Consider the following 23,372-nt stretch of genomic DNA (forward strand, 5'->3'; position numbering starts at 1 on the left):
CATCCACCAAAATGCTCCAACTCGACTCCTCTCCAGCACTTCTGGTCATCGACATGCAAAACGGCTTCTGTCACAGACAAGGTAGCTTCGCCAAGCTGGGCATTCCAACCGACCCGACAGCCATTGTACCGCGCATCAACGAGCTGCGCTCCGCCTTTCGCGCCGCCAATCTTCCCGTTTTCTTCCTGAGGACAACATACAGTGCGGACTACTCGGACCGACGGGCCCGCGATCGCGCAGATCGGCTAGAAGAATTACAAGGTCTCATGCGTGGGACCTGGGATGCGGACATGCTCGACGAACTCACGCCCAGGCCTGACGAGAACGTCGTCGACAAAACGCGGAGGTCGGGTTTCCTAAGGACAACGCTAGAAAACACGCTAAAAGAGCGCGGAATTAACCATGTAGTTGTGACGGGAGTAGGGACGGATGTATGTGTCGAGACGACGGCGAGAGATGCCTTTCAGCTAGACTTTGGCGTGACTACCGTGAGTGATGCGAGCGGGACAGTTGACGAGTCCGACCATTTAGCTGCTCTCCACGCTCTACGCAATTTTGGCGGAACGGCGTGGACGGCGGAAGTGATGGAAGCTTTGCAAGAGTTATCCCAAAAGAAGTCGTCGTAGCATTCCTGTGTAGAGTCCTGTTGCCATAGGCAAATGAGGGGGAAGTGGAGGGGAGTAGAGAGGAAGGGGAGGGGAAGTGGTTAGAAGAGAATATGGTGAGGGTGGGTTAGAGAGGGGCAATTTAAATTTAGAGAGGGGACGGCGAGGACATTCTAATCACTCGTCTCGGCGGCCTACCATGAAGGGTACGGGGGAGGGAGAAGAGAGGACATCTTCGTGATTAGACGGACCCCTCCTCTTCGCCGCCCGGGACCGGGCATCTCGAGGGTTTTGTCTCATCACGAAGACGAGAGGGGTGGCCAAAGGGGCCTAGCTCGCGGGGTGATTCGGAAGGGGCGGGTATGGGAGGGAGTGGTGGTGGTAACGAGGACGAGGGCGAGTGATTACAGGAAGGAGGAGTTTGGGGGACATAAATGATTTGGAGACCGGGGCGGTCCTGAAATCCCAAAATGATTTGGGGACCGGGGCGGTCCTGAAATCCCAAACTTTAAATCCCCTCAAACCTTAAATTGTTAGCGCGCGACAGCTGCCTTATGCGAGCACTGCACCGTAATAAATTTCGAGCTGGCAAAGGCTGGCCCACGAGTTTCATCTCAGATACTACACTTCCACTCAACAAAAGCCAATTCCCTCGTCCCGTCCGGTCAGCGCAGATCTTGGTATCTCGACTCGTCTGTACCGGCCATTCGTGCGATCCTGTTGCCCGTGGCGTCAACGGAAATTCTCCCCTGAGCCATTGACTCACGGACTGGTTCATGCCCATCCAGCCTCGACGAGTCATTGGCCGTGTATTCAAGACCACCTCTTCCACTCTCCTCCTATCTGGCCCATCTTCCCCCTCGAGAACATCCATACTCTGCGCCGCCACTCACCCTTTCCACACCGCCTCTCCACTCCACAGATTCCAGACTCCCATCCGCACCAGGGACCGCGGCACCCCCGCCATCATGGCCCCCGAATACAAGACGACCAAAGGCCAGGACTTCGACCGCCCGGCCTTTGAATCCCTACTCAAGCGCAAAAACTTCCTATGGCAGTCCTTTGAGCCCTACGGCGCCGTCAAGGGCCTCTTCGATTATGGCCCTCCGCTCGAGACGCTCGAGGCCGAAGTCATCAACATCTGGCGCGACCACTTCATCCGGACGGAGAAGATGATGGGCTTGAAAGTGTCCATGCTGACCCCCTACGCCGTCCTCAAGACCTCCGGCCACGTCGACAAGTTTGCCGATTTCATGTGCAAGGATCCCAAGAACGGCGAGATCCTGCGCACCGATCATCTCATCAAGGACGTCATTGAGTCGCGCCTGAAGTCGGATCGGGAAGCGCGTGGCGAGAAGGTCAACGAGGAGGAGGATGATCCCACGAAGAAAAAGAAGAGGCAGATCAAGGCCTCCAAGACGGCCGTCAAGCTGGACGATGCGGTACGGCAGGAGTACGAGCATCTGCTGGCCACCCTCGACGATTGCACTGGCGACGACTTTGCCGCTCTCATCAAAAAGCACGACATTCGAAATCCCTCCACCGGCAACGAAGTCGAGCCGCCCGTGTCCGTTAACCTCATGTTCCAGACTCAAATCGGCGCGACTGGCAAAGAACCTGCTTTCTTGCGTCCCGAGACCGCCCAGGGCCAATTCCTCGCCTTCCAAAAACTGCTCGAATTCAGCGACGACAAACTCCCCTTCGCCTCTGCATGTATCGGCTACTCCTTCCGCAATGAACTCTCCCCCCGTTCCGGCCTGCTGCGAGTCCGCGAATTCCTCATGGCGGAAATCGAGCATTTCGTCGACCCAGCTGGCGGCAAAAAGCATGCCAAGTTTGCATCCGTGCGGGACATCAAAATGCCCCTGCTCTCACGCCAGACACAAACCGCCGGCGGCTCCGAACCCACAATCATCACCATCGGCGAAGCAGTCGACACCAAGCTCGTCGACAACGAAACGCTCGGCTACTTCCTCGTGCGCATCATGCTGTTCATGGAGAAGATCGGCATCGACATGGCCAAGCTGCGCTTCCGCCAGCACATGCAGAACGAAATGGCGCACTACGCCGCCGACTGCTGGGACTGCGAACTGCTCAACTCCTACGGCTGGATTGAGTGTGTGGGCTGCGCAGACCGTAGCGCCTACGATCTGAGCGTACATATGAAGGCCACGGGCGTGCCGCTGCAGGTGCGTGAGCCGCTCAAGGAACCCATTCGAGTGGAGGAGTTCCAAGCGCAACTCGACAAGAAGAAGTCGGGCCCGCACTTCAAGAAGGACGTGGGTAAGGTGCAGGAAGCGCTCGACGCGCTATCGCAGGACGTGCGCGAGAAGCTGTCCATCTCCATGAAGTCAGAGGGCAAGGTCGTCGTGGACGTCCCGGCGGTCGCGGGCGGTAAGGTGGAGCTCACGAAGGACTTGGTCAGCTTCGACAAGGAGAGCAAAGTGGTGTCGATGCGCGAATACATCCCCAATGTCATCGAGCCCTCCTTCGGCATCGGTCGCATCCTCTACTCCCTCATGGAGCACGTCTACTGGACGCGAGAAGGCGACGCAGCGCGATCCGTGAGTTCCGCCCACCTCGACTCCCCTCTCCACAACACACTAACTAACACGCATCGCAGGTCATGTCCTTCAAACCAACAGTAGCCCCCATCAAAGTCCTCGTCGTCCCCCTGCAAAAAGACACCCGCTTCGCCACCCTGCTCGCCCACCTCGAAGAGCGCCTCGACGACGCCCAGCTCTCCTTCCGCCTCGACCAGTCCGGCGTCAGCATTGGCAAGCGGTACTCGCGCAACGACGAGCTCGGCATTCCCTTTGGCATCACCGTCGACTACGAGAGTTTGGAGGACAACTCGTTCACGCTGCGCGATCGCGATTCGACGAAGCAGGTGCGGGCGCCGCTCGAGGACATTTTGGAGGCGGTGAGTCGGATGGTCAAAGGGAAGGAGACGTGGGCGGAGGTGCAGAGAAGGTTGCCTGCTTTTGAGGGCAAGGAGGAGTAGAGGCGGTGATGTTGAATGGGGCTGGTTGAAGTGATCATGAGGAGGGGTGTGAAGGAACATGAAAAGCCATTCGGCATCCTCTCATCCAATATCATAACTTCGCTACAAAGACTATGGACGGGAAAAAAACACAATCATAATCATTCTTTTTGCGCCTCATCTCCACGCCCGTGCCATACACTCATGGTTTCAAACAAAAAGGCGTTGTCCTTAAAGCAAAACCCCAATACGTTCCATCACATCACCACACACCGATCCTCCGCATCCTTCGCATTCGCCTCCTTGGTATACCCCGCCGCCGCATTCGCCTCCTTCAGCCGCGCCGTAGACCGCGCCTGCGCACTGCGCGGATGATGCCCGGGACTCAATCCCCCCTGCCCAATCAGCGACCTCTGCACGGGATTCCCAAACCCAATCTGGTTCGTGCGCTGCGCAGTCATAGGCGACCAGCCAGCGCCAATCTGGCTTTCGCGGCGCAAGCGGTTCGGCGTGCCGCCGCTTGTCGTAGCCCGGCGGGGATTCGGCGGGTGGGAGGAGAGGGTGTAAGGCGGGGAGGAGGGGCCTGCTTGCGCGAAGGTGGGTAGGTCGCTGGTGCTGCTTTGCTGCTGCTGCTGCGTTGTGTAGGCGGATTGTTGGCGGCGGAGGGCGTCGTAGGCGCCTATTGCGTTGCCTTGGGCGGGGGCGGCGGTCGAGCCGGCGGGGCGGTAGGGGAGGTCCGAGGCGGCTTGTTCGTAGGAGGGAGGGGCGTCGGGGTCGGAGGGGTTGTCGGATGGGCGGTTGACGGGGGGTGGAGCGGTGGGGGATGGGGTGGCGGTGGAGTTTCTGGCTTGGCCGCTTCGACGGGGTGGGATGGGGGGCCGGGGACCCTCGCTTTCGTTGCTGATGTATTGCTCTGAGAGCTCTTGTTCGCGTTGTCGGCGCTCGGCTGCTTGTCGGTGTTGGTGCTCTTCTTCCTCCTGTAGTTGCAGGGCGAGAGCAAGGTCGTGGTCTTCTTGCTCGGCAGCTTTCCTTTGCTCTGGACTTAGCGGAATCGAGACGTCGTCGTCATGTGCATGAGTCGGCCGTGGGCCCGGCAACGGCGGAGGAGAAGGCGAGTTGGCTCCTTTGGAGCTCTGACGCTTGCTTCGGCTTGGTACTGTTGTCCAGCCCTCCTCTCCGCCGCCGGAATTCCCTTGGTTCAGCCGGACGTCCCGGCCATGACTGACGAGTCGGAAATCCCCGCTGAACATTTCACTCGCCGCACCATTGACATCCACTAAACTCTCCCACACAATCTCATCGTGGCCGGCGTATCCCGCGTCCGTGACCAAGGTCATCAACGCACCGTGGTTCGGTTCCTTATACAAGGTACTGAAGTGATCATTTCGGAAGAGAATCGCCACCTGCCCAGGTCGTAAGCTCTTCGACATCGTCTCCAAGCCGTAGTCAGTCAGCTGTGTCGGCCAAGTGTTGAGAAACGATTTGATGACGTGAATGTCCTCCAAAGTCTGCGTCTCCTGAGCCGAGAGGCCCTCGCTTCGCATCTTCTCCTCGAGATCCGACTCCATGAATTGAATGTTCTGCGCATCTTCGAAAGTCTGTGCGGAACGAAGGAAGGCTTCGTATGCCGGAGTATCGGTCGGCGCCGTCCAACCATGAATGAGAGGGATGTTGAACGTGCTGTAGAGCCTCATTTCCATGGTCTCTTCGAACGCACCAGTCTTGTGCTGCGCCTTGTGCATCGGATGGACCCCGTTCAGCTCCGGAGGCACGCCGTCCCAAGAGCCACGAGGCGTGGCAGCAGGAGTTACAAAACGCGGGTTGACATTCATGCCGGTATGCAGCGCCAGCAGGAAGGAGTACAGTTCACTGACGTCTGGCAGCTTCTCCGATGATCCTTCCCTCCGGTTCGACACGAGTTCGTCAAACACCGCGTCGAGGAGTAGACCGAGACTGATTTGTTCGCGGGTTCGCAGGGTTTCAATGAGCGACGTTTCGGCGTCCGGAGGGGTGGTCAGAACCAGGGCGTTGACGAGCGCGAGCAGAGGGCATGGGCCGTTTGCGTTCTGCGTCATGATGGGAGAGTTGCGTAACCCCGCCGATGGCAGCTTCCCATCGCGAGACTCATCCAGCCAATTCACATGGCGAATCTGATAAGTGGTGTTTCGTTGCTTCTGTAATTTCGTCCCAGGCGTATCGGGTACCGGTGGAGATGCTCGAGAGGGAGATGGTTGTGAAGAGGTTTGGACAGACGCTAGCCGTAACGGAGCTGCTGCACTCTGCTCATGATTGACGGAAGAAGATTGGACGGCCGGCGGCGGTCCAATTGGCGGTTGATAGTCGCTTTCCTGCGGGGCCTTGGGTGGCAGGGCCTGCGGAGTCCGAACCTCTCCTGTCTGACGCTTCATAACATCATCGTCGTGCCACCATGTACTTAACGGCCGCTCTTCGTCGTTGGAAACGGGAGGCAAGGGCGGCTGTCCTTGCTGCGGAACCTGTATCTTTTCAACCGTTGTCCAGCTTGCATGGCTATCTGGCATCGACGGTCTGTCTGACGGGGTCTGCGTTTGTGACTGGATTATCGGGATAGAAGGTGGAGGCCGGGGAGGAGATGACCCCGGAGGTGGAGGAGGGGCATTTGAAGGAGGGGGTGGAGGGGCGTTTGAGGGAGGGGGCAGAGGGGCGTTTTGAGGGGAGCGTGGAGGCATCACCTCTTGCCATGCGGACTGACTGTTCTCCGCAGCAGAACCGGTCTGTCTCAAGTAAGGATTGTTTGTGTTGGGAGGGGCTTTGACGGCATGCTCTCCTTCCCACGGATTCGATTGCGCTTCCTCCTCGTATCCATGATTGGGACTCGAGACGGCGGGCGCTGCTGCACCTATTCTCAGACTCGGTGGGAGTTCAGCACCATTGGTGTGGTTTGACGATGTTATCTGCTGTCCCGACATGTTCGATTTGGTGTTGCCCGCATCAGCCTCTCCCTCCGCCGGAGTGTCCTGATCTTGCTCCGTCCCTTCCGAGTTCCATGTATCTCGCGAGCTCTCGGAGTCCCTTCTGGGCCGTCGTTGGGCCTGGCGGACATCAATCAGATCAAAGGCAGGGCTGTTGCCCAGGTCGGTGGAGTAGACGCTGCCGGTGTTGGAGCTGACGGCCGTCTTGGCCGAGTGTAAGACGGGCGATGTAGGGTATGGCGGGGTGGAATGGGCGTTGGTCTTGAGCGGCGCCGGGACGGCCTTTCTGGTGACCATTTTGACGGGGGAAGGCATGGACTCATCACCCGCAAAGAGCGTGGCGAATGGCAAGAAACAAGAGGGCGAAATGCTGTCGCCTGATGCGTACGTCTGTCGGCGTCGGGTCCCAGGCTGCCTTGCCTTAGAGTTGGGGCTTGGCTTGCTTCGTCACGTCGTCAAGCGGCGCAAGAGAGAGTGTTAAGCATCGGGCTGGCTTGGCAGAGCGCTGGGCGCGGATGGGGGCGAGGAGGGTTGATTGCGCGTCTCCGCCAAAGTTCGTGCTGCATGTGAGTGCGGCATCGCCAACGCCACACGCATGTGCTTTTGCCGCCTGCCGTAAGTCTGACGCACGAGTGGCGGTGCACCGCTTGCCGGGCAGATCTAAGCCGGGCGTGTGCCGGTCGTCGACCAATCATATTCCTCCCACCCGTTCCGCCCTTGCTGCTTTGGGAAGAAGCAGTGGCTGTGCGCGGGGAAGTCTCAGACCGGGCAGAAAAATTCCCCAACAGTCACTCAGCCTTGAACGGTCGAAGGAGGCACGAGGCAAGGCAAGGCCGGAAGTCGAAAGCATGGCTCCGAAGCTGCGCATTCTCCTGATAGGAAATGGTGGGCGAGGTAGGATTGGCCAATTCATTCACTTCGCTCATTTGCTAAGGCCAGTTCAGAGCACACTTTGGCTTGGGCTCTGGCCAAATCGCCGCGAGTCGATTGTATCCACGTCGTGTCCGGCAATGGAGGCACAGAAGGGTAGGAGAACCCCATATCCTGACCGACCGAAGATCAACCATTGACAGATCCTTCACAGCGTTGCAAAATGCAAAAACATCTCATCAGTCCGCCCCGACGACTTCGCAGCTCTCGTCCAACACGCAACCAACAACCAATTGAACTTCCTCCTCCCCGGTCCTGAAGTACCCCTGGTGGCCGGCATCGTCGACTTCTTCAACCAACATGCCCCCAACGTTCAATGTTTCGGCCCGTCACAGGCAGCCGCGCAAATGGAGGGCAGCAAAACCTTCTCCAAAGACTTCATGAAACGCCATGGCATCCCGACCGCGCGATACGAAAACTTCGACGACTACGAGTCCGCGCGACGCTACCTCGAGACGGTGGATTTCCGCGTGGTCATAAAAGCAGATGGCCTGGCGGCTGGCAAAGGGGTCATCATCCCTCAGAACAGCCAAGAAGCGCAAGCCGCGCTCAAGGAAATCATGCTCGACAAGGAATTCGGGGCTGCGGGGAACTCGGTGGTGATTGAAGAGTTCCTCGAAGGCGACGAAATCAGCGTGCTCTCCCTCTCCGACGGCCAGACCATTCTCAGTCTCCCTGCCGCGCAAGACCACAAACGGATCGGCGACGGCGACACAGGACCCAACACAGGCGGCATGGGAACCTATGCTCCAACCCCCTTTGCAACCGCATCCCTGATGGCCGAATTGGAGAAGACGGTCCTGCAACCCACCATCGCAGGCATGACGCAAGACGGCATCCCCTTCCGCGGCTGCCTCTTCACGGGTTTCATGCTCACCCCTTCCGGCCCGCGCGTGCTCGAGTACAACGTGCGCTTCGGCGATCCAGAAACGCAATCCGTGCTCCCCCTCTTGCAGTCAGATTTGGCCGAGTTGATGCAAGCCTGCTGCACGGGAACGCTCTTATCCCACACCCTTGCTATCGCTCCCATGAGCGCGTGCACAGTCGTCATGGCCGCGGCAGGATATCCAGGCGCATACGCCAAAGGCACGCCAATGACGGTGCAGCCTCCAGCGGAGGAAGAGGGGACCTTTCTTTTCCACGCAGGCACGGTGGTTGATAGTGACGGACAGCTGAAGACGAGCGGCGGCCGCGTCATTGCTGCTACTGCTACGGGCGATTCGCTTACCGAGGCCGTCGATCATGCTTACAAAACTGTGAGATTGGTGCGGTTCGAGGGCATGCAGTTCCGGCGGGATATTGCGCATAGGGCGTTGCCTGATGGCTTGCGGCCACAGCGAGGCATTTTCAAGAGCGGTCGATAAGACCTTGAGTAGTACCAATAAGAGGCACGCGTTGGTGGAAGTCTCGAGTTCGCAGCCAGATTCTGCAATGCAGATATCCAGCTTCCACCGAATAGATCCTTACACCTTGTCAATATGCGACACATCAAACTTCTCACTCCCACTCTCCTCCTTCTCATCCTCCTCTCTCCCAAGTTCATTCCTCTCCACCCTGCCCTCCACCCTGGCCTCCGACCTGGCCTCCGCCCTTTCCCGCAGCGTCGCCTCAATCTCCGCCAAATACTCCTTCTTCCTACTATCGCGCACCACGCGGAAGATACTCGGCCGCTTACCATCGCGGTCCGCGAACAGCAGGTCCACGGCTTCGAGAGTGAGGCCGCACGTCTGCGAATTTCAAATTAGAAATCGTGCACTGGCACTGATTGTAGGGGCGCTTACCTCGGGAAACGTAAAGTAGACGATGGGAATGGTGACGAAGTTGAGCACGGCGAAGACGATGTAGCTCTTGTATTTGATGTTGGTGATCAGGATGGGCGTGATTTCGACGATGAGGAAGGTCCAGAGCCATTGGCTGACCTGTGTGTACGACGTGGGTGAGATACGTTTCCTTGTAGCAAGGGAGTGCAGTGGAGTGAAGAGCAGTTGACTTACGACGGCGATGGCATTGCCTCGAGATCTTAGCTTCAAGGGCAGAATCTCTGGAGGATAGATCCACATATTGCTTTGCCATCCCTGGAAAAAGGGTAATTAGTAGGGGTTCGAGTCGAGGCTCGGGGGAAAAGATTCCGACATACTAGTGTGAAGAATGTCTGGAACAAGTAGAGGACGACCTGCAGCATCAATCATCAGTAAATCTCAATCCATTTGGCGAAGAAAAGCAATGTACAAACCACAGCAGCATATCCCAGACCCTTCGTCCCAATCCCGACAAAAATGGCAGAAAGCATCATGCAGGTACCCATGCCCGCCGATCCAAGAATGAACAAGCGACGTCGGCCAGCCTTGTCCACGATAAACCAAGGAATCAACGAGCTCAAGAAGTAGAAGACCTGCAATCCACCAGCGACAAGCAAAGCATCCCGGTGACTCAGCCCGATGGAATTCTGAAAAACGTACGGCCCCAGACTCGAGATGACGTTGACGCCGGAGAACTGCTGGAAGGCGTTGGCGGCAAAGCCAATGGCGATGCGAGTGGAGCCGGAGATGCCGTGGTCTTTGAACACGTCGGACCACGAGCCGGCTTCGTTGTGCTCCACCGCGATGGCGTATTGGATTTCCTTGATCTCCTCGGCGATCGCGGCGGTGTAGGCGTGGTCGCCGCGGAGCGCGGCGAGGTTGTTGGCTGCGCGGTCGTGTTCGCCTTTGTTTGCTAGGTACCGCGGTGATTCCGGGAGGAAGGGGAGGAATACGCAGACCATGATGCAAAGGAGGATGGGGAATGCGCAGGGGAAGCGCCATCTTCGAGGAAGGAGTTAGCGGTATCTTCATGTTTTGAGAGCCGGGTGGGCGTACTGCACGGAACCTGGGTAGAAGCTCATGCCGTAATCCAGCCTACACATTATCAGCATTCTGGACTTGGCCGCACATCTCACACCCACTCTCACCAGTTAGCGATAATGAGTCCGGAAATTAGCGTGCTCAGCTGCATGGCCATCATCCTCCCGCGGTTCTTCGGCCTTGCGCACTCGGCCATCCAAACCGGTATGACAGTCGTCATGAAACCCAATCCGACGCCCGCGACCACTCGGCCGACAAGAAATTGCGCGACACCATAAGACGCAGCCGAGATGACGGAGCCTACGATGACAACAATAGAGCCGCCGATCACGTACGGCTTCCTACCGAATCTGTCGCCTAGGGTAAAGGTAATGGCTGCTCCGAAGAAGGCGCCCACTTCGTACGCCGAGACGAGGAAGCCGATGAGAGACGGGCTCGGATGGCCAAACTGCTGGAGGAATTCCGGGGAGGTGGTCAGGCCGCCCATGAAGCCCAGATCGTAGCTGTGGAAGATAATTAGTTTCGACAGAAGCCGATGGCGTTTCATTCGAGGCGTACCCGAACAGCATGAAGCCTATGCTGCAGCATGCTGTTACTGCGTATACCAGGTTCTGCCCTTTCAACTTGCAGAAGGTGGGCGATGAGGAGGCCATGATGAGCGCACGTCTTCGTACAGAAGGAGATGATGAGACTTGAGAGAACAGGGAAAAGGATCAAGGCTTAGCTGTAGTCAAGCATATGCCACGACAGGAACAGGAACTTCTCCACGTGGAGGGGAGCCATGTGTTCGGTGCAGTTTTTCTCGTCGATGCGGTCATTGATTCGGCAAGTACGGCTGTCGATCTGGGGTTGGTTTGCGGAGAAAGACGAGGCCCAACTCGGCAGGTGATAGCGGAGAGAAGGCAGCATCGATCGCAGACTTCCGAGGCATTCGTTTGACAACATGAAGGTGTCATCGTTCTTCAACAGCTCGTCGTCTTGCAGATGCGATGGACGAGTATGTCTGACGCGAGTGAAGTGGATGCAGAGTCAATGCCAGGAAGCACCTCTTGGCACCGCTCCCACCGAACTGACAGTCGTGACAGCCGACTGACTCGGCGTAGGCACACGTCAGCCGGCCAGACCCCGTCTCTCCTTACAACCTTTGCCGACTGGGCCAGCGCACACTGACCATATTACGTTTCGATACGACAACGGTACATCGCCGAGCTCGTACAGGCCGAGTGCAGAGTCGTGGACTAACGCGCGAGCCACTGGAATGAGGATCAAAGACACTCGGGTTTGGCCACCAAGATCGTCAGAGAAGATCAACAACGCGAGCGCGCAAATGTCGCGATCCAAGATCACACGCCCAGGAGAAATATGCTGCCACTCAAAAGACTGACGAGTCCGCGAATCCAATCGGTGAAATACGAATCAATTCCCAGGATTGCCCATTCCGGCCCAATTTCACGCCTCGCGACCACGCGCATTGCGCCATTTTGCGACATTGACAGCCCGGCGCGACGAACCGCAACGTGTGTCAGTGGATCGCTGATGGCTGCGCGTCCAGACTCCCGAATCAGACGGGTACCGCCCGCCATTACCATCCCCCATCGCGCCTCTCGTCGGATCTTTTATTATTTGGCAAAGACGCAATGGCCAGAGCGGATGCCGACAAGTGCTACGCCATTACGTTTTGGTACGAAGGCACGCAATCCCGGCGGTGAATGAGAGGCAGAGGTCAGCACGGATCTCTTTCATTTCTCTCTCGCTTTTCCGTTGTCTTCAGTCTACTGTCCGTATATATATTCTTTCTTCTCTTTTGCGCCAGCCATTATTGACTTTTCTTTGTCAACATCCCGACAATAGCGGTTCCCCAAAAAGGAAGCTATACACCACCTCACCCCAGCCTCGCTAGCCATTCTTCTGCATAAGCCTGCCAAGATGCTGCAATCTCCCCTGCAGCCTCGCCCATTCACATTGGGACGTGGGAAAGATGTGTCCGTGACGGAGCCAGTAGTGTCCGTCGTCGAAGTAGCATCAGACACCGAAGACAACAGCAAGGCGCAACAACGACAACGGCAACCCGACGACGTCGACCTCGCCATCTCCCGCCTCGACCTGAATGCCACCCACATGAAAAGCTCCCCCTACGACGACCCAGTCAACCACCTCAACCTCCAGGAACTCGAACTCCCCTACCGCCTCTTCGCCCTGGCTCTCACGCAATTCAACAACATCCGACCAGACTACGCCACCGCCCCTTACGTGGAAAGCTTCAACCTCCCCTTCGTTTTTTCCGTCTTGAGAAGGCTTTGCGAACGGCACGGCATCCATTGGCAACGCACGGAATTCTACCTCGTCATCTTCCGATCGCAACTGCATCGGACGGCGGATCGCGTGCGCCTCGGCGAGCTCGACAAGAACTCTCACGAAGAGGCTTGCGCCAGTGGGGGACTGTTGACGTACTGGTTTGGTAGTCCGGATGCGGACATGCGGAACTTGGCGACTTGTGAGTCGTTTCTATCTATCTTTTTTCTATAAATTATGACACTGACTTCCACCACAGGCATCTGGCGAAACAGAGCAGACGCCGCGGCGGGCGGCAAGGGTCCGGAGCATCGCAAAGCGAGAATGTCCGCGCGGGAAATGTACGAGAGCATTTCCTTCCACACGCATAAACTTGTCGTCGAGGAGGGAGCGATGAGCTGGCATTTAGAAGACTACCGGGACTAATGCTTGGCCGCTCGATCATACGCTTCACATAGTTTTGATTCTGGGTTTCCCTTCTTTTGGAAGCGATTTAGCGAGCGAGCGAGGTGTTGGAGGTCGTCATTCTCCTTTGCGGCAAAGCAAGCGCTCATGGCATTGGCTTCAGCTACCGTTGGTCTTTGCATCATCCTTTCGTCGTGGATGTGGCCTGGGCATAGCGCATAATTAGCAACTGGCATATGATGCACAGACAGATACTTACAGTATAAGCTCAAACTCATTCCATTGGCTCAGACTCTGCTCCGACCGCCTGTAGGGTCTCAACAGAGCTTCGGGAGTCGCACGAGTCTTCCCTCCCTCCAGCACCAGCTTCATGGTGGACGTTGTGGCGAAGGAGGGATCAAAGACCAGTAGGTTCCGTGATCCATCTCGTTTCCTCTCCAGTCCTACGATTGTAGTGGAATGCCCGAAACGCTGGAAGTACATTGGCGGCATAGTCGTCACGCTAGCCTTGCGGCGCTCTTCGTTGGCTTCCGTCTTCAGACTACCCAGGAAAGATGCCTCAACGTGATCTAGCAACGCCGCTCCTGCTGGGTGAAAGCTGACACCATCGCCCTCGTCCTTGAACGAGAAGGGCTCCAGTGCCATGCCGAGCTGCGTAAGACAAGCAACCGCTTCGTGCGTTCCAATCCACTTCCTCGTCCCGCGTACGCCGCCAGTTTCAACACGACCATACGGACAGATGCCATTGTTCCACGCTTGTTCGATTGTGTCTTGAATCTGGAGGACGTTGGGCATAATCTGAAACCCCGTTGTGTTGACGTATGTTCTGCTGTCGATGACGAGCGACAACTGCATCTGTATGTTCCAGTAGCCACAGAAGTTGCCTTCGCAGTTCAACTTTGCGATATGTCGGACGCCAGGATCGCAAAAATATGCAACTTCGACGGTTGGGTCCATTGATGAAAGGTCTGCAAGGGCGTGGACGAGACCACTGGTTTCGTTCGCAATGTAGGTCTCGCGGTGTAGGCGGCCGTCGCGACCAATGCGATTTACTTGTTGGGGGATGGCGTAATTGAGCAGACGGCGGCGCACTTCGGCTGGCATGACCTTTTCATAGGCATGAGGTCCCAGCTCTCGCCTCCCGAGACGCCCCGGATGACTGGGTTCCCGAAGCATCGTCCTTTGGGCGGGTGTCGATTGTCGACCGACGGTGGATGTTCCCGAGAAGTAGTGGATGAGAGTGTGAGTTGGTCGATCATTCGGTTTGCTTGGATGCTTTGGCGTTTCGCGTTTCGCTGGACTGCGATCAATGCCATTTGGCGTACTTGGTTTGCGGGTCGAGGATGCAGACTTCTGGTGTTTCGCTCCTTGCTGGTCGTCTTGTTCCACCTCTGCTATAGCCTCATGCATTCCCAGATGCTCATCTACACCGCTTAGATGAACGAACTCACCGCAGCCAGGGCGGGTACACTTGGTCCATTCGTCAGGGATCAACAATTCCTCGCTGGGAGATGTAGGTCCTGATGCCTGAGCAGCGGGAGAAGTGAGATTGTCGCGAATAGCAACAAACGGAGAGTCATCGGTGTGGTGCTCCTCGATATGGAGTTGCATGGCATATTCTCCATCTTGCGACTGGAAGCCACAGAAAGGGCAGTGAAGCTCGACAGCCATGATCAAGGGCCGGGTGGGCGAGGCTTGCGATGTGCTGATGATCCGAGAAGCATGGTGTGTGGATGGACACGAGCTCGCGATGTCACTTGTGCGAATGAGAGATGTGAAGCGTGTGCCTAAGTTGGATGCGTTCAAGTGGCACAGCCTTGGAAGTGTCGATGCACAATGTCTGCCTGAACTGCTGCCTGATCTCTACACCATCCACGCTAACCGCAAGCGGATGTCTGCCCCACCAACCGCCGTGCGTGCCAATGGCTCCCGCCGGTTGACGTGAATTTCTCAACCCCTCCGTCATCTTCTTTCTCAAAAAAATGGCGACTCCGGCATCACATCGTATTCGGACAAGCGAGCATCATGGCCACGATTATTCTCGGGGCGCAGTGGGGTGACGAAGGCAAGGGCAAGATTGTCGATGTCTTGAGCGATGACGTGAAGCTGTGCTGCAGAGCGCAAGGAGGGCACAATGCGGGACATACCATTGTCAAGGATGGCAAGACCTTTGATGTGCACATCTTGCGTGAGTACAGATAACCTCCATGCCCTGCGTGAATTGCGCATTCTAACATTCCTCACAGCCTCTGGTGTGCTGTCTCCGGGCTGCGTGAACCTCATCGGCACCGGCTGCGTCGTCTACGTCCCCGGCTTCTTCAAGGAGATTGAAAACCTGGAGAAACACGGCATTTCCTGGCAAGACCGCATCCTGATCTCCGACCGTTGCCACGTCGATCTCGATCTCCACACCAAAGTCGATGGCCTGGAAGAGGTGGAACTCGGCAAGGCCAACATCGGCACCACCGGCAAAGGCATCGGACCAACATACTCCACCAAAGCCACGCGCTCGGGCATCCACATGGCGGAAATCTTCAACAAGCGCCTCTTCGACGAGAAGCTCCTCAATCTCGAGCGCGGCTACAAGAAGCGCTACGGCGACTTGCTGCAGTACGATGCGGCGGAGGAGATTGCCAGATTCGACGTCTACCGCGATCGCTTAAAGCCGTTTGTGGTCGATCAGGTGCCTCTCATCGAATCTATCGTCAAGGGCAACATGCGCATTCTCGTCGAGGGCAGTCAAGCGCTCATGCTCGACATCGATGCCGGCACCTACCCCTACGTGACATCGTCCAACACCGGCCTCGGCGGCGTCTTCACCGGTCTGCATCTCAGCCCCAGATCAATCCGCGAAACAATCGGCGTGGTGAAAGCCTACACGACCCGTGTCGGATCCGGTCCCTTCCCCTCCGAACAGCTGAACGAAGTGGGCGAGAAGCTGCAAAAAATCGGGCGCGAATTCGGCGTGACGACCGGCCGGACACGACGTTGCGGCTGGCTCGATCTCGTCGTCGTCAAATTCTCCAACGCCATCAACTGGTACGACGCCATCAACCTCACCAAGCTCGACGTGCTCGACACTTTCGATGAGATCAAAGTCGCGACGGCATACACCTACAAGGGTCAAGCTTTGCCTTCCTTCCCCGCCGACCTCGCCGTGTTGGAGACCATGGAGGTCGAGTACGTCACTCTACCGGGCTGGAAGCAGAGCACCGTGGGCTTGAAGTCGTACGATGAGCTTCCTGCGAATGCGAGGAAATACGTCGAGTTTATTGAGAAGTTTGTTGGGGTGCGCATCAAGTATATCGGGACTGGACCTGGGCGGGAGAGCATGATTGTGCGGTAGCCGTGGAATCGATCGCACGGAATTGTGCTAGGCTGAACGCCGAAAACGTATACCTTCAGACAGAGATGGTGGATAGAATTAGATCCCTCGCAACCGTTGCACTGAACAGCTGTCACTCGTTTTACATGCCTCCGAGCTCAAGGCAGCGTCTAATCGTCTAGCACGCCTGCTTAGCTTCGCCGAGGAGATCTAGGGTAGAGTCGACTGTCGACTCCGCTCCTCGGGCCGTTGTGCCTTGCGTCCCTAACTCTGCACACGAGGTATCCCGTGATGGCATGAGACGGCTGTCTACCTCCCAGCAGCAGTGACAAAAGTGCATAAGCCCTTCACGGTGGAGATCCGTCCCAATCGAAGCCTGCATGGAGCGCACGTCTCCCTGCTTTCACCCTTCATCACTTCCCGTTACTCATCATGCCAACTCCGCTCCTCACCACCCCTACAAGCCCACCAGTCTGCACACTCTCACTCCCGCCTCCACTCAACCTGTACTCAATTTCTGCCAGGCCCTCCAACCACGCGACGCGCGTCTGCGCAGGCACTTCAACCTCCGCCAACTGCTCCCCGAGCGCCGTCAGAATATCCGCCAACGCCAATCCCTTCGTCTTCTTCAGCGTGTTGATGGTACTCAAACACGACCCAACATTCGCCGTCGTCAGCAGCGTTTGCGCAATCGTGTTGATGTCCTCTGGATGCGGCGCGGCGATGCAGTCGAAGATTGTCTCTTGCGTGATGAGGTCGCGCTTGATGTCTTTTGCGTCTGGGACTGGTTCGCCGGGGACGTGCAGAGGGGTGGAAGAGGCGTGGCAGGCTTGGAGGACGTTGAGGGCGCGCCGCATGTCGCCTTTTGATAGGGCGACGAGACTGGACACCGCGTCGGGCGCGATGTTGACGCCTTCCTCTTCGATCACTTTGTCGATGAGGCGCTGGATGTCGGCGTCTTTGAGCGGGGAGAAGCGGAAGCGTGTGCAGCGGGATAGCAGGGCGGGCGAGAGTTTGTGGGTGTAGTTGGCGATGATGCAGAAGCGGGTATTGGCCGTGTACTTTTCCATGATTCTTCGCAGCGCCATCTGCGCCGTGCTCGTCATGGCGTCGGCTTCGTCGAGGATGATGAGTTTGAAGTTGGCGATGCTGTCGCTCTGCGTGGCCGATTTGTCGAAGCTGCCGGCAAAGATTTGTTTTGTGCTTGAGAAGGTCTTGATTTGTTCGCGCACCACGTCTATACCTCGGTCATCGGAGGCGTTGAGTTCTAGCACCATTTGTCGCATATTCTTGCCGCCGTAGATCCTTCTTGCGAGTGCGAGGACTGTGCTCGTCTTGCCTGTGCCCGGCGGTCCGTATAGCAGTAGATGAGGGAGGCGATTGGAGTCGACGAATTTGTTGATGGTGGCGAGGATGTCTTGGTGTCCGCTCACGTCTGCTAGGGAGGCAGGGCGGTATTTCTCTACCCACGGAAGGTTGTCTTCTGCTTCGACGGGGAGATTGGCGGCGCTGCGTTTCCCTTTGCTGTCGGTGTTGGCGGAGGAGAAGTGGATGTCGTTGTTGGGTTTGGTGATGGGCGCATCGTCCATGTCCACGTCTGAATCCATGTCCGACATCTTGGCTGTGGTTGGGGTGAGGCTTCGGGGAAGGGCGATCTGGGAGACGAGATGGAGTCTTGGATGCAGCCGGAGCACGCGCGCTTCAATCTACGCGTTGAGTGGTTCCACGCTTTAGCTCGTTGATGCCTGAATGGCTGCCTGACGAGGTGGGATTGCCGTGTCCCACAATTACCTCCAGCTTATGAAGCCCGTCCGCGCAAGCAAGCACAGGCAGACATCACGCATTGACTACGCCGGCGGGAACACGCCAGACCGACTTCCACACTCCTCCCCAGCACATCGCGCCGGCCATTGAGGCCCCTAAAACCGCCCATCATGCCCGCCTACCACTCCGTCTTCCTCGACGAGCCGAATCAACAACTCGCAGGCAACTTCGCCCTCCTCCCCCTCCGCACCAAAACCAGAGGCCCCGCACAACAACTGCCCGCCCTTGCACCAGGCACATCGGACCTCGACCTCGAACCCTCAAACCCCTCCTACGACCCACTCGACGAGGTCCTCTCGCTCTTCCGCGCCAACACCTTCTTCCGCAACTTCGAGATCAAGGGCCCCGCCGACCGCGTGTTGATCTATGGCATCCTCTTCGTCTCCGACATCCTGACCAAAATCCGACCGAACATGCAGCGACGGGAAGCGGAGAAGGCGGTGCTGAATGTCGCGCTTGACACCAACTTTGCCATTCCTGGTGATGCGGGCTTCCCTCTTAACCAGGCCTTTGAGCCGCCGCGGGATCGGAATGAGGCGGAAGTGTTGCGGCAGTATATTATGCAGATGAGGCAGGAGCTGGCGTATAGGTTGCTGGCGAGGGTGTACGCGGATGGCACTGGGGTGCCGTCAAAGGTGCGTTGCGGCCATGTGATGTGATGTTTCTCCATCAGTGCTTACGCTAACGATGTTCTACAGTGGTGGCTCAGCTATTCGAAACGGAAATTCATGGGCAAGCAGTTATGAGCAGTGAGTGCGATGATGAGCCGCGATTTCCGGTATTTCCATCACGCCGGTCTCCTGGACTGTCCATTTCTCGAACCAGGGTCGCGAAAATGGATCCGTACGGCGGGCTCTGGCCGGAGAGGTAGATTGTACTAGCCACTGGATCCATGGCAGCACAGAAATGGAAATCACATGAATCTGTTTATTCCATACTTCCTTCCTCGCCCATCTTCAAACTGTGACGATCAGGCTTGTCCTCCGGTAGCCATAGTCTTGTGGTTAGCCACATCGCTCAAGCGAAGTAACGCGTTGTGTCGAATCGATTCATGTTGTATAATAGCGTAGCTACTCGAGGGTTCTGCTCTATACACTCCATACACGCAGTTCCAGTACGCGTGAGTTGTGAAGTCGCAGGGGTTCCAATTGTGAGAAGGCTTCGAAACCAGACTTCGGCTGCTCTGCAATTTTCTGGGGAAGACCAGTCCAAATTTCCTCACTCCAGCCCGGACCTCACTTTGGATGGCAATACCAGCATCTTTAGAAGCATTCTCCGCAACATCAACAACATCAACGACAAGATGAGCACAGCGCACGCTCACGTGCAGCCAAACACATTTCTCTTCCTGCGCCTGCCCTCCGAGCTACTCAAACTGGTAGAAATCAGAGCAGATGCGTATGTCCCAGAGCTCCGGTTGAGCATCTCGCTCTCACAAATGAACAAACTTGCCCCAAAGCTAACGACTCGCCCCGTCGCAGAATCATCGACATTGGCAAGTTTGGATCCATCTCGTCTAACTCATTACTGGGTCGGCCATACTACCACACCTACGAACTTTTGGAGAAACGGGCCGGCGAGGCGCAAGCACGGATACGTGTAGTTCCAGCGCATGAGTTGAATGCAGAGGTTGTCACGAGTGCGCCTACGCCCGCTGAGAGCCGAGATGACTCCGAAGCTACAGCAGGGACGAATGGTGTTCCCGAGGGCTACGATTTGCTCTCCGAGGAGCGAACGACGGGGATGAAGAATAATCGACTCACCGTTGACGATGCGAGCCGACAAGCACTTTCGCAGCAGGAGATTGAGGAGTTGAAGAAGTCATCGGGTGGCAAGGAAATCATTGAGAAGATTCTCGCTAATCATGCTGGACTCGGGGAGAAGACGGACTTCTCCAAGGCGAAGTATATGGTGCGGAAGACGAAGAAGTACTTGAAACGCTTTACGGTTCTGCCCATGGATCTTGGGACGCTGATGGAGTATATTACTGTCAAGGAGCCGGCGCGCATTCTTGAGTTGAGGGAGGAGTCGCTGGGGCTGATGGTGGCTTGGAGCAATGTTCATTGCTGTCCTGATGACGACGTGGAAAGGGATGCAGCCGGGAAGCGAGTCGGCGGTGGCCGCTGGTTGGTCATCGACGAGACTGCTGGGCTCCTTGTGGCTGCGGTGGCAGAAAGAATGGGCATTCTCTTTCCCGACTCAGAGGCTCAGGGCCAAGACGATGGCAAAGCGTCTTCGCAACGAGTCGCCGACAAGAGCGATGCTCAACCCACAGCGGACACTTCTACGACCGAACAAGCGGCGCCCAAACTAGTCATCCACCGCGACTTCCCCCTCCCGGCACCGACAAACACAATCACCCTGCTCCATCCGGCGGTGCAGCCCAACGTGTCCCTACTCAAATACTTCGGCTACGACACCAACCAACCAGACACCACACACCCACTACACACGCACCTCAAACCTCTCTCTTGGCTCTCCCTCCTCCACCCGGAGGAAGACCCGACGTACCGCGAGCCAGAAACCGCCACACCCGCCGAAATGGCGGAGTGGAAAAGCGGCAAACGCAGCGCCTACTTCAAGAAGCGCCGGCGCTGGGAGCGCTTCCAGTCCATCGTCGACGAAGCACGGGAAGGCGGCTTCGACGGCCTAGTCATGGCAACAAGCATGGACGCTGCGAGCATCCTCTCGCATACAGTACCTCTGGTGCGAGGCGGCGGGCATATAGTCATCTACTCCCCCGCTGCAGAGCCTTTGGTCAAGCTCGTGGACCTGTATTCCCGCGACCGCCGGGCGGCATACATGCAGCATCTCGCGGAGGGCCAGCAGCCGAATGCAGACGACTTCCCCGTCGACCCGCGGCTTCTGCTGGCGCCATCGTTGCAGACGAGTCGAGCGAGGGCGTGGCAGGTTCTACCTGGACGGACGCATCCGGTGATGGGTGCGAGAGGGGGCGCGGAAGGGTATGTGTTTACTGCGAGGAAGAGTATACCGCTTGAGGGCGGAGTGGAGGCGCGAGGCAACTTTACTGCCAAGAGGCGGAAAGTGAATGCACCTCCTCCTCCGCCTTCTTCTGATAGCATTGGCTAGTTACACAGTTACTAGATAGGCGAGCCTCTTGGCCAAGCAAAACATGCTTACGTCCACTCGGGCAAACAGCGCAACCTCTTCTCTGTTTGGCAAAAAAAATGACCTTCCAATCGGCTTGCCCCACCACGCAACGTGACGTGACGTGATCAGCCCTGGCAGGGTCCAGCCAGCCCTAGAATCCCCCAACTCTCAAGCACGAATATATCCTGCTTAAACCCCACAACCTCAGTCCCTCCATCTTCAACACCAACAACTCACACACTTCTTTCCGTCAAAATGAGAGCATACTGGTACGACAACCTCCCCGGCGACCAACGCCTCCCCCACGACTCAGGCCGCACCGTGGACCCCACCTACCTCACCAACCTCGGAATCCTGCACTACGAGCTGCCCAACGACCTCGACACCGTCAACCGCATCGCGGCCGAGCGCGCCTACAAGAACCGCGACGAGATTGAAATCTCCCCCTCCACGCTGCCCGGGTACGAGGAGAAGGTGAAGAACTTCTTCGCCGAGCACCTGCACGAGGACGAGGAGATCCGGTATATCCTTGCGGGCGGCGGGTATTTTGACGTGCGGGGCAAGGAGGACGATTGGGTGCGCATCCGGTTGGAGCAGGGGGATTTGATGATTATGCCTGCGGGGATCTATCATCGGTTTACTACTGATGAGCAGAATGTGAGTTTTTCGGGAGTTCTTTCTCGTGGTGCTGGTTTGGTGTGGTGGAAGCGCTGACTCGTGGTTTAGTATACGAAGGCCATTCGCTTGTTCAAGGATGAGCCGAAATGGACGCCTATCAAGCGTGGAGAGGAGAGCGATGTCAACGAGCATCGCGTGGAGTACTTGAAGGCGCGGGATAGTGTTTCGGCGAGCGCGTAAAGATGATGAGTGATGAAGCAGAGGCTAGACGAGCACTGGGTGACGAGTGCCGTTGAAAACTTCAAATGTATGAACAATCCACCCAAAAAACGCTTTGAAATGATGTGGAATTCTGCTTCACGCGCAAATGCAATTAAGATGTAGGAGACATTGGAACGCGAAATTGTCCCCAATGCTCAAGCCAACGCCACGCTCAAATCACATGCAGTCGTCATGTGGAAAGAAACCGCTCGTCAAACATCCAGCTCCCTCTTCTGCATGCGTAGCATCAAGCTCCTCAACATCTCCACTTCATTTTGCGCCAGCTCAACGTGCGTAGGCACCATGATCCCCTCCGGCGCAATACGAATAGCATCCAGCTCCTCCCGAAACCAAATGTCTCCATTCGACGCGCGGTCCTCCTGGATTTGCTCGTCTTCCCATCCCTCCGCCGCCTCCGCGATGTTCTCCTCCTCTTCCGACGCGCTCCCTGCTTCGCCCTTCTCCGCCGCGCCCGCGCTGCTTTCCCCCTCGTGCTGCGCTTTGTTGCGGCGCAATGGCAGCTTGCTCCCCACTGCTTCGCCCGTCCACCAGAAAATAGGGTATTGCCGTCCGATGTTATCAAGTAGCAACGCCACGCCCAACATGACTAGACTCGCGACCAACATTATGGCGGGGAATCTCCAGCCCAGCGCGATGACCTCCGCTTCCGTGCAGGCGAGAATAGCCGTGGCGCCACCAGGCGGATGCACGGCGCGGACGATGCTCATGGCCACGCTGGCACCGGCGCATGCCACCGCCGCGCATACCCAGGAGTATTTGACGAAGAAGGTGGGGTGCAGCTGGAAGGCTTTTGCGATGCCTGTGCCCACTATCGCAGCGACGAAATGGCCGAGGACGGCATTCTTAGGCTGGCCGAGAGGCGATTTCGTGGTGTTGTAGTAGAGCACCGCGCTGGCGCCTAGACTCGCGACAATGGATGGTGGGTTCCATTGGTGGATTCCCGGGCCATAGCTGAAGACCGCGCCTACGGAGCAGATGCCGGCTACGGTTGCGATGGCGGTGAGGATCCAGTCGATGACAGAGGGAGGGTCTTTGGACGGCTGGCTTCGGTGGCCAAGGAAGTGGGCGATGGGTTTGGGGAAGGTGGAGGTGGGATTGGGAAGGATGAAGGGGTTGACGTAGCGGTCGATGTTGAAGTTCAAGAGCTCGCGGGGCACGTTGCGGACCATTTTGGGTGCGTGTGCGGGGATGGAGGAGGGTGTGGTG

General features: G+C 57.1%; 13 protein-coding genes across 13 annotated transcripts; 8 read left to right on the forward strand and 5 right to left on the reverse strand.

Annotated features, from left to right (window-relative positions):
• Positions 1–11: 11 nt before the first annotated feature.
• On the forward strand, positions 12–626 carry BDY17DRAFT_323449 (Isochorismatase-like protein; the record flags this gene model as incomplete). The annotated part of the gene is made up of 1 exon (XM_033737013.1): positions 12–626. One exon carries the CDS (start codon positions 12–14, stop codon positions 624–626), a length of 615 nt encoding a protein of 204 aa, XP_033591176.1.
• Positions 627–1,573: 947 nt separating this feature from the next.
• BDY17DRAFT_309802 (glycyl-tRNA synthetase) lies at positions 1,574–3,609 on the forward strand (the record flags this gene model as incomplete). The annotated part of the gene is made up of 2 exons (XM_033735370.1): positions 1,574–3,169; positions 3,229–3,609. The coding sequence occupies 2 exons, from the start codon at positions 1,574–1,576 to the stop codon at positions 3,607–3,609; spliced, it is 1,977 nt and encodes a 658-aa protein (XP_033591177.1).
• A 1,211-nt stretch (positions 3,610–4,820) lies between these two features.
• On the reverse strand, positions 4,821–5,996 carry BDY17DRAFT_249423 (uncharacterized protein; the record flags this gene model as incomplete). Its single annotated transcript, XM_033730975.1, has 2 exons — positions 4,821–5,315; positions 5,400–5,996. Coding segments are annotated over 2 exons (1,092 nt in total), but the record flags the coding sequence as incomplete, so codon positions are not given.
• A 1,391-nt stretch (positions 5,997–7,387) lies between these two features.
• On the forward strand, positions 7,388–8,833 carry BDY17DRAFT_248584 (phosphoribosylglycinamide synthetase; the record flags this gene model as incomplete). The annotated part of the gene is made up of 3 exons (XM_033730922.1): positions 7,388–7,433; positions 7,484–7,565; positions 7,624–8,833. The coding sequence occupies 3 exons, from the start codon at positions 7,388–7,390 to the stop codon at positions 8,831–8,833; spliced, it is 1,338 nt and encodes a 445-aa protein (XP_033591179.1).
• A 49-nt stretch (positions 8,834–8,882) lies between these two features.
• BDY17DRAFT_132149 (putative hexose carrier protein) lies at positions 8,883–11,127 on the reverse strand. Its single transcript, XM_033729422.1, has 8 exons — positions 10,868–11,127; positions 10,417–10,812; positions 10,325–10,363; positions 9,703–10,270; positions 9,607–9,642; positions 9,464–9,544; positions 9,251–9,388; positions 8,883–9,196 (listed from the first exon to the last, which is right to left on the reverse strand). The coding sequence occupies exons 1-8, from the start codon at positions 10,960–10,962 to the stop codon at positions 8,933–8,935; spliced, it is 1,617 nt and encodes a 538-aa protein (XP_033591180.1). The 5' UTR covers positions 10,963–11,127; the 3' UTR covers positions 8,883–8,932.
• Positions 11,128–12,037: 910 nt separating this feature from the next.
• Positions 12,038–13,287, forward strand: BDY17DRAFT_296000 (uncharacterized protein). The gene is made up of 2 exons (XM_033733387.1): positions 12,038–12,803; positions 12,861–13,287. Exons 1-2 carry the CDS (start codon positions 12,236–12,238, stop codon positions 13,025–13,027), a joined length of 735 nt encoding a protein of 244 aa, XP_033591181.1. The 5' UTR covers positions 12,038–12,235; the 3' UTR covers positions 13,028–13,287.
• Positions 13,145–14,818, reverse strand: BDY17DRAFT_132144 (peptidase family C78-domain-containing protein). The gene has a single exon (XM_033729421.1). The coding sequence runs from the start codon at positions 14,675–14,677 to the stop codon at positions 13,262–13,264; it is 1,416 nt and encodes a 471-aa protein (XP_033591182.1). The 5' UTR covers positions 14,678–14,818; the 3' UTR covers positions 13,145–13,261.
• Positions 14,819–14,860: 42 nt separating this feature from the next.
• Positions 14,861–16,428, forward strand: BDY17DRAFT_296004 (Adenylosuccinate synthetase). The gene is made up of 2 exons (XM_033733388.1): positions 14,861–15,194; positions 15,253–16,428. The coding sequence occupies exons 1-2, from the start codon at positions 15,032–15,034 to the stop codon at positions 16,350–16,352; spliced, it is 1,263 nt and encodes a 420-aa protein (XP_033591183.1). The 5' UTR covers positions 14,861–15,031; the 3' UTR covers positions 16,353–16,428.
• BDY17DRAFT_296005 (P-loop containing nucleoside triphosphate hydrolase protein) lies at positions 16,429–18,011 on the reverse strand. The gene has a single exon (XM_033733389.1). It carries the CDS (start codon positions 17,945–17,947, stop codon positions 16,745–16,747), a length of 1,203 nt encoding a protein of 400 aa, XP_033591184.1. The 5' UTR covers positions 17,948–18,011; the 3' UTR covers positions 16,429–16,744.
• A 146-nt stretch (positions 18,012–18,157) lies between these two features.
• On the forward strand, positions 18,158–19,148 carry BDY17DRAFT_296007 (actin-related protein 2/3 complex subunit 3). Its single transcript, XM_033733390.1, has 2 exons — positions 18,158–18,790; positions 18,854–19,148. The coding sequence occupies exons 1-2, from the start codon at positions 18,266–18,268 to the stop codon at positions 18,899–18,901; spliced, it is 573 nt and encodes a 190-aa protein (XP_033591185.1). The 5' UTR covers positions 18,158–18,265; the 3' UTR covers positions 18,902–19,148.
• A 223-nt stretch (positions 19,149–19,371) lies between these two features.
• Positions 19,372–21,315, forward strand: BDY17DRAFT_296009 (tRNA adenine-N(1)--methyltransferase non-catalytic subunit). The gene is made up of 2 exons (XM_033733391.1): positions 19,372–19,553; positions 19,637–21,315. Exons 1-2 carry the CDS (start codon positions 19,459–19,461, stop codon positions 21,243–21,245), a joined length of 1,704 nt encoding a protein of 567 aa, XP_033591186.1. The 5' UTR covers positions 19,372–19,458; the 3' UTR covers positions 21,246–21,315.
• A 206-nt stretch (positions 21,316–21,521) lies between these two features.
• Positions 21,522–22,124, forward strand: BDY17DRAFT_323460 (Acireductone dioxygenase ARD family; the record flags this gene model as incomplete). Its single annotated transcript, XM_033737014.1, has 2 exons — positions 21,522–21,923; positions 21,993–22,124. 2 exons carry the CDS (start codon positions 21,522–21,524, stop codon positions 22,122–22,124), a joined length of 534 nt encoding a protein of 177 aa, XP_033591187.1.
• Positions 22,125–22,357: 233 nt separating this feature from the next.
• Positions 22,358–23,335, reverse strand: BDY17DRAFT_323461 (HPP family-domain-containing protein; the record flags this gene model as incomplete). Its single annotated transcript, XM_033737015.1, has 1 exon — positions 22,358–23,335. The coding sequence occupies one exon, from the start codon at positions 23,333–23,335 to the stop codon at positions 22,358–22,360; it is 978 nt and encodes a 325-aa protein (XP_033591188.1).
• Between the last annotated feature and the right edge of the window lie 37 nt (positions 23,336–23,372).

Source organism: Neohortaea acidophila (genome assembly GCF_010093505.1).
Source record: "Neohortaea acidophila strain CBS 113389 unplaced genomic scaffold BDY17scaffold_4, whole genome shotgun sequence".
Classification (NCBI taxonomy): domain Eukaryota; kingdom Fungi; phylum Ascomycota; class Dothideomycetes; order Mycosphaerellales; family Teratosphaeriaceae; genus Neohortaea; species Neohortaea acidophila.

Coding starts and splice junctions, on each gene's coding strand:
- BDY17DRAFT_132149 (XM_033729422.1), bottom strand. CDS start 10,962: ATGGCCTCCTCATCGCCCACCTTCTGCAAGTTGAAAGGGCAGAACCTG. Junction 10,364..10,416: donor GGACTCATTATCGCTAACTG/GTGAGAGTGGGT, acceptor GATAATGTGTAG/GCTGGATTACGGCATGAGCT. Junction 9,197..9,250: donor TCTACTTTACGTTTCCCGAG/GTAAGCGCCCCT, acceptor TGAAATTCGCAG/ACGTGCGGCCTCACTCTCGA.
- BDY17DRAFT_296005 (XM_033733389.1), bottom strand. CDS start 17,947: ATGTCGGACATGGATTCAGACGTGGACATGGACGATGCGCCCATCACC.
- BDY17DRAFT_296009 (XM_033733391.1), top strand. CDS start 19,459: ATGAGCACAGCGCACGCTCACGTGCAGCCAAACACATTTCTCTTCCTG. Junction 19,554..19,636: donor GTAGAAATCAGAGCAGATGC/GTATGTCCCAGA, acceptor GCCCCGTCGCAG/AATCATCGACATTGGCAAGT.
- BDY17DRAFT_296004 (XM_033733388.1), top strand. CDS start 15,032: ATGGCCACGATTATTCTCGGGGCGCAGTGGGGTGACGAAGGCAAGGGC. Junction 15,195..15,252: donor CTTTGATGTGCACATCTTGC/GTGAGTACAGAT, acceptor CATTCCTCACAG/CCTCTGGTGTGCTGTCTCCG.
- BDY17DRAFT_296007 (XM_033733390.1), top strand. CDS start 18,266: ATGCCCGCCTACCACTCCGTCTTCCTCGACGAGCCGAATCAACAACTC. Junction 18,791..18,853: donor GCACTGGGGTGCCGTCAAAG/GTGCGTTGCGGC, acceptor GATGTTCTACAG/TGGTGGCTCAGCTATTCGAA.
- BDY17DRAFT_132144 (XM_033729421.1), bottom strand. CDS start 14,677: ATGGCTGTCGAGCTTCACTGCCCTTTCTGTGGCTTCCAGTCGCAAGAT.
- BDY17DRAFT_296000 (XM_033733387.1), top strand. CDS start 12,236: ATGCTGCAATCTCCCCTGCAGCCTCGCCCATTCACATTGGGACGTGGG. Junction 12,804..12,860: donor CATGCGGAACTTGGCGACTT/GTGAGTCGTTTC, acceptor CTTCCACCACAG/GCATCTGGCGAAACAGAGCA.